The sequence below is a fragment of the Cryptotermes secundus genome, unplaced genomic scaffold (genome assembly GCF_002891405.2).
Source record: "Cryptotermes secundus unplaced genomic scaffold, Csec_1.0 scaffold117, whole genome shotgun sequence".
NCBI lineage: Eukaryota > Metazoa > Arthropoda > Insecta > Blattodea > Kalotermitidae > Cryptotermes > Cryptotermes secundus.
Genome location: NW_019737981.1, coordinates 2,598,487 through 2,605,588, shown reverse-complemented (window position 1 = coordinate 2,605,588; position 7,102 = coordinate 2,598,487). Strand labels below are relative to the sequence as shown.

At 36.3% G+C, this 7,102-nt stretch overlaps 1 protein-coding gene across 3 annotated transcripts; it reads right to left on the bottom strand.

Annotated features, from left to right (window-relative positions):
- Nucleotides 1-1,002: 1,002 nt before the first annotated feature.
- LOC111870551 (S-phase kinase-associated protein 1) lies at nucleotides 1,003-6,810 on the bottom strand. 3 transcript variants are annotated; one of them, XM_023862927.2, is made up of 4 exons: nucleotides 6,660-6,810; nucleotides 6,362-6,464; nucleotides 3,703-3,911; nucleotides 1,003-1,767 (listed from the first exon to the last, which is right to left on the bottom strand). In XM_023862927.2, exons 2-4 carry the CDS (start codon nucleotides 6,462-6,464, stop codon nucleotides 1,591-1,593), a joined length of 489 nt encoding a protein of 162 aa, XP_023718695.1. In that variant the 5' UTR covers nucleotides 6,660-6,810; the 3' UTR covers nucleotides 1,003-1,590. The 3 variants fall into 3 exon arrangements, with proteins under 3 accessions (XP_023718695.1, XP_023718694.1, XP_023718693.1); XM_023862926.1 differs by having other exon boundaries at nucleotides 6,675-6,810; XM_023862925.2 differs by having other exon boundaries at nucleotides 6,680-6,808.
- Between the last annotated feature and the right edge of the window lie 292 nt (nucleotides 6,811-7,102).

Sequence of the window (7,102 nt, the reverse complement as noted above, 5' to 3'; positions counted from 1 at the left end):
GTATGCTGGATATGTGCCATTGCAATATGTGGTGCTCAGCTAGTAAAGATTAAAATGTTTTATGAACATCATCATCATTTATTTACATTCCATGAAGATGTGAAATCAAACAGCTGTTACCTGTGTATCTAGCGCCTACTTTGATTAGCCTGTTCGTTCCTTATTAGATCTCTCCAAAAGGATTTTAATTATCTGATTATATGAACTTCTGAGATGTTTGTTTTATGGGAAAGGAAGACTTTTCAAATCATGTTTCTACCTACTCTTTGTTTATCCACATCAAAATATTATCACCATTCACAAAACACAAACAATACAACGAAATAAAACTCTTTCCTCATTTCTGACCTAGTATGTACTTTCATGCTATGTAATGCCACAGAAGAGCCTCTCTCTCTCTCTCTGAAGTGCCACTTGAGCACAGCTGTTTGTTTGAGAACACTACTGTACACTGTCACCATAAAGGCTTCAAATCTATATTGGTTTGCATACATTAACACTTGACAAGGGTAACCCAACTGAAGTAAATTTGCAGCTTTAATAATAAGTTTTGAGTATAAAATTATCATTGTTTTTCCAAAAATCTAAGCAACATTGGCTTTTATATTTATTTATTCATTCATTTCCTTTATTTATTATATGACTGGTCATATGCCCATACTTCTGTTCAGTTTAAAATGGCAGAAAATGCTTTCAGATTTCTAACATAAATTTCTTCCATGCTGCAAGTCCCACTAGACAAGAGACCAAACTCTGAAGCTTTCCTTTATGTAATTCTCTTTGATCTGCTGTTATTTCACCTCTCTTTGGTATAAATATGCCTTTCAGCATTTTGTTCTTGGACAACACCAGCCACAAATTCAAGGATGGCAGCAAATGCAAGTGTTAGAGAAACAAACAAAACAACAAAGGTCTTCAGGTTATTAGGTTTTATGGAACATCAGTTACAAGAAACTACTGATCAAGACAACTAGGGCAGTGATGTAAAAAATGAAACAGTCCTAATTGATAGTAAAATTTATTTCAAACACTTGAAAGTTTGTTACAGTGTAGCAATTTATTCACAATTTAACAAGTCTTTTTAATCTTCCAATTTTAACCAAACTTACCACCGTTTTATACTGTCAGTAATATCTAATAACATAATTGAGTTAATATACTTTAAAAACATTTTAATTTAGGAAAATTTGTCAATTTATCTAATTGTGAAAGTGTTGCAGATACAATCAGCCATCATATAACCATAGTGCAAAATAAGTAACCTAACAGATGTATTTACAGTTTAGTGCTTATAATAATTAATCTTAAAATCTATGAGCATATAGATGTAACTAAAGATAGTGTAGTGTGCTTATAGTAATTAATCATAAAATATACGAGTATACAGACGTAACAAAGAGTATTGTGGACCATTATCAGTGACTCTTTGGATTTGGCCAACACACAAGCTACAATTACGATAAAAAGAAAAAAAAAAAGTTTTGTAATGTCACCATTTTCAGTAATAGTTTTCAAATGCCCTAAAGAAAGGATTACTCAGGCATTTGGAACCATGAAGGTAGTTAAGTTTCCATTTCAAGAGGAACCATTTCACTTCTCCTCACACCACTCATTCTCCTTGCGAACTTGCTCTTCTTCAGTAGCTGTGAAATCATTCTTTATGTTGAAAGTCTTTCGGATCTCCTCGGGTGTCTTTCCTTTGATCATGTTTGCTACTGTTTTGCATGTCACATCCAACAGACCTTTGATGTCCAGGTAGTTGGCAGCCTGTGAAGAGCAAGTAGAATTACAAGACCACTACAGCAGTAACACTAGACACATCTTGGGTCAACTGAGGTACTAAAGTATCCTGAGAGGGTCTCATGGGTTTCCTATGCAAATTTTGGAATAGAGCCTTTTAACAGGCTACAAATTTCTCCTTCCAAATCACATGTTGCTGAATAGCCTATACAACTGTGCCAGGAACATTCTGATAAGATTATGCACACCATAAGGATCCTGCTTATTTATACTGTGGAATAAGTTAGAGCTGAACACACACATGACACTGTCCATCTAAGGCTCCACAACACTCTGTTGGACCTTGACCACTTTTTCAGTTTCTTGGTCCTACATACAGTCAGTAGGACTGCTTGGATGAGGGATGAGCCCACCACGTGGCTGCTACCTACACACAGTACAACACAAACACAGAATAAATGCACACAGACACCCTTTCCTTGAATGGAATTCGAACCAATGTTCCCAGTGTTCAAGCTGGTGAAGATGATGCCTTAGAACGCACAGCCAAGACATAAGATACGTGCTACACTTAATTTTACGCAAATCACGAAATCCATATAATTACTGCAAACTGAGTATCACTGCTGAACATGTTACCGATATGTTGCTGCCAACTGAGTAAGGTTTACAAATCCATCAACAAATTCATAAGTGCATATAATCCCATTGNTCAACAAATTCATAATGTGTATGTATTAACAGTCTTCAAGTGCATATAATCCCATTTACCACCTCTACACTATATGTTCTAGCAGTATGCTGCCATCTTCAGGTGTACTGATCCGTCAACTATTTCACTGCTTGCCTTTATACGTCCATTTACAAATAATATTAAATTTGTATATGTCCTTATATAATAAGTTTATGTATTTAAAACTTGTTAAAACCTATTCTCATATGTCTTATTTTAAATTCGTGTGTATTATTAATCATCCACATGGTGGTCGTTCTTATGTTTCTAATGTGTGAACACATCCGACGATACAACGTACGCAGCCATAAGAGTAGAACACATCATAAGACATAATATACACAAAACATTAGAAACATAAGAATGACCCCCACGTGGATGATTAATAATACACACGAATTTAAAATATGATGTATGAGATAATAGGTTTTAACAAGTTGTAAATACATAAACTTTATTATTATATAAGGACATATGATACATGCCTCTGCTGTCTTTTGTTTTGGAACAAAAATCAATAAACAGCTTCCAAATGTATTCGGGGAGTTAATACAAAATTTTCACTGGATATATATTTTTATACTTCTCCAGAAAATTCAAAATTGGTGACAGGACAATTTGAATCATGTAAGCTTACTTTAATTTACATAGCTGTTTAGTATAGCAATAAAAAATGAAACAAATTTGCAAAAATAAAGGGGGGGGCAATATATATGAGAGGCTAAGGACTTCCACCAGTTGTCCTATTATAAAGTTGTTCAAATTTTGTTTGTACTCAGAGAGTTCTATCTCATGGTATACAATGCCATGTAGTCTGGTGAGTCAACTGATGTTTCAGCAGAACATATCACCTCCACCTTCAAGGTCAAAGAGAAAGCCAAGCAAGAAACCACCATGAAGGATTTTCTTTTGGGTCCTAAAGCCATGTAGCTCAAAGTTGGCAGTACTGTGATGCCTGCTTCTGCTGGTTTCTTGCTCAGCTTACTCTTACTCTGAAAATGAAATTCCTCTGAAATGCTGGGCTCTCTCAGCTACAAGGCATTATAATTATAACCCACAGGGCTGTGCAGTTCCTAGTCACTGCTGTGAGAACCTCAAATGCAGCATACATGTCCTGCAGGTCTGCACCAAAGCAAATAAGAACACTGTCACTGAACTTTATTGCTCCTCCCCAATGGTATCATGATTATCTGCACATCCACATGACTAACATAATATGTTTAACATACCAATATGAGTTCAAAGAGTGTTCCTTGATCAACCTTAAGGAAATCTGCATCCCAGCTGCTGATGTCATCTGTTCGCTTCTCCTTGTTCTCATCATCTTCTGGTGGGGGAGGGTCATCTTTGTGGTATGTAGCCCACTGAATAACTTTTTTCAAAATAGCAGAGTTTACATTGGGAAGTGGTACCACTTCTTCTTCATCCTCATCCATACCTACATTATGCATGAAGATAAACAGGCAAAATTCTTTACAGTGGACTGGTGAATGTCTCAACTGATGAAAATGATAGAACTGCAATTACTTACTGCCTGACACAACATGCTACCTGCATCAGGTACACAAGACTCCAATAATATGCCACGGAAGAACTAACAAAAATCAGTGGTAGGTATAAAAACATCAACATGAAACACATTAGGACTATAGGAAATAGCTAGTAGACACGTAAGCTGTATATGATTTGTTCATTCTGGTCCATCACACTAACAATATTACAAATGATAAAACAATTCTGTCCAATGTGACTGTTGAAGCTATTACTACTTCACTTCCTGTCACCGTAACATGTTTCGGTCCCTACAGACCATCATCAGAGGGAATATCAATACTTTTAGATACTACTATTACATTGGGTGTTTTGATTTTTAAAATACATAAATATACAATATTTGTAATATACACTTTATAAAAAATCCAAATTTCTTACAGCTACAGCAACTGTCCTTGATTCATTCGAACTTGTGCCGCCTGTCTTTCTTGGGACAGTAGTTCTTGTTGTCATCCTATATTTGTTCGTAGCGTGCTGTGTTTTTACTGTTAGGGTGCTAAGAAGTGAAGTAGTAAAAGCTTCAACAGTCACACTGGATGGAATTGTTTTATCATTTGTAAGCTGTATTTCTTGAGCTCTGTATAACTACCTCCAACAACCTGTGCTCTTTTTTGAGAAGCTACCAATTGTGCAGTTACTTGAGAATTTCCCAACATTTTATGGAACCTGAAGGTTCATACTCGCATTCACAAAAGCTCTCCACTAGTCCATATCCAAGTCAGATCAATATAGTCCATACTACCGCATCTTAACATTATCCTCACACCAATTTCTAAACTTCTGAGTGGTCTCATTATTTCTGGCTTTCCCACCAATATCCTATATGCATCCCTCACCTCCCCCATTCATGTTACAAGCCCTTCCAATTTCAGCCTGCTCAACTTCATGGCAAAGAATACAAGTTACGAGGTTCCTCATTACGACATTTTCTCAAACCTCCTGCCACTTCATCTCTCTTCAGTCCAAATATTCTCCTCAACACCCTTCTCTCAAACACCCTCAGCCTATGTTCCTCCCTTAATGTCATAGACTAAGTTTCACACCCATACAGAACCACAGGCAAAATTATAGTTTTGTATATTCTAACTGTTATGTTTCTAGACAGCAGATAAGAAGACAAAAGATTCTGGATTAAAATGGTAGCAAACATTACTCAAATTCAGTCTCCTCTTAATTTCCTCCTTAATCACGTTCTGATCTTATACTGCCATTCCCAAATATCTGAGCTGTGTCATATTTTCAAAGGATATACTGGCCATTCTTAGGTTGTGATCTCGCCCTGCAATCTAACAGTTTTCTCTGAATTTTCTTCTAAACCAAACTCCTTAATAACATTGCTTACAATTTGTGTTTTTCTTTATGGTATCTGTAATTTCCCAATAGAGTCGAATCATCAGTACAGAGCAGCAGCTGATTTGAACTATTTCAGTCCCAGGCAGAGCTCTATACTAGCAAATCCAAAAATACAGAAGTTGAATAAAACTGGTCATCTGAAGTAAAGAGAAATACTGAATTCTGTCACATGTTGAAGTCACTGAATAGTATTACTACATATGCATCCCATCTCATGTACATGGCATGATGGAGCAAGCCTGTTTCCTATGGATCAGTAGCCAATTCTATTGCACAACTTGATGCCATTCATGCAGTATGAGTACATTTCATAGTAAATGAGGCTGTCCTTTAGCACACACAGATCCTTCAGTATGCATGTGTCCAATTAGTGATGTAGTTCACTTAATTTGTATACAGCAAGAAGTACAGTAAGACAAGACCACTTGAAGTGAAGGTCAAGTGTGTATTTTCTCAAAACAGTGCCACCACATGAACTACAGCTCCTCACATATATACTGTGATTATGTTTCACAATCAGACCAGGAAGTGATCTGTGGTATAATGACAATGTTCACTGCTGATGTTGAAACATGGGACAAAATAGTGCTGGCTACTAGCACACTTCAAATATCGTTGTTGCACAAATGCCCCATACTGCTAACTTGTTCTTAATTATATATTTCTATAGTAACAAAAGGAGGGGGGGGAAGGCAATATAACTTTAGAGGTACTGTGAACAACAATTTCAATTGTACAAAATGGATGTACAATTCAGTCTTATCCTAAGGAACTTGAATTTATCACATTACACCAAATTCCAATCGGGTAAAACACTGCAATATGTTTAATATTGAGCTCACTATCGAAATTAGATAAACCACGTTTACTTAAAATGAATTATCTCTGGATTGGTACATAATTTTACACTGTCTTTATGTCCCAGATACTACTGCCGAATAAGTTCGCCTAAATTTGCGATACTTTGCGTTTCACCCTTACCTAAATCTTCCAACATGGTTTTGATGGTAACGGAACATTTGGCTATTTCCACATCCACTTCAAAAACCTCCCCATCTGAGCTCTGTAACTTAATGTTCGGCATCTGCAACAAAATCAGCTTTTAAAATAAAATGCTAATGCACCCGAATAAAAAACAAACTGATGTTCGATCTAAATTACGACATAACTTGTTTTAAAATAATTCTGAAATTCGTTGGCCAAACTCCATTGTTCCTCAAACGTCGGAAACCATTTTAAATACTACAATGCCATATGGACACCACAAGAAGTACAGTACCTCTTTTTACTATACCTTACCTTAAATCTGAAGAAATCTGCTTGAAATATTTCAAACCTACTACAACCGGAGAGGAAACAGAAAGTGAACTTCTATGCCTGTATCGCCTCTATATAGCCGATTTTGCCTGACCAGTTACCCAAGATGCCCAAGACACACCATAAAATTTCCAACAACGCTATTGGTTAATATGTCGAGAACAACATGACGTAATGTTGTGAATGGTTTACCACGGTGCTTTTGTGGTGTGAGTAATACAGGACTTTGTCGTTAGAGGCAGCAGGGTAAGTTTACTGATGAACCACGTTTGACGTAGAATATGGTGGTTGTTATTAGCGTTATTAGAATGTGATACAGAAGGTCGGATGGCCATTGCCTAGGCCTCTCTTGTATTTACATTTTTTCTTACAATTAAAAAAAAAGCTTGTGTGACGAAAGTTATT

What these genes read in the sequence shown, in the direction of transcription:
- LOC111870551 (XM_023862927.2), bottom strand. Translation starts at nt 6,464, where the DNA reads ATGCCGAACATTAAGTTACAGAGCTCAGATGGGGAGGTTTTTGAAGTG. An exon ending in AACCATGTTGGAAGATTTAG is followed by an intron (nt 3,912 to 6,361) that starts GTAAGGGTGAAA and finishes TGCATAATGTAG; the next exon opens with GTATGGATGAGGATGAAGAA. An exon ending in CACTCTTTGAACTCATATTG is followed by an intron (nt 1,768 to 3,702) that starts GTATGTTAAACA and finishes TGCTCTTCACAG; the next exon opens with GCTGCCAACTACCTGGACAT.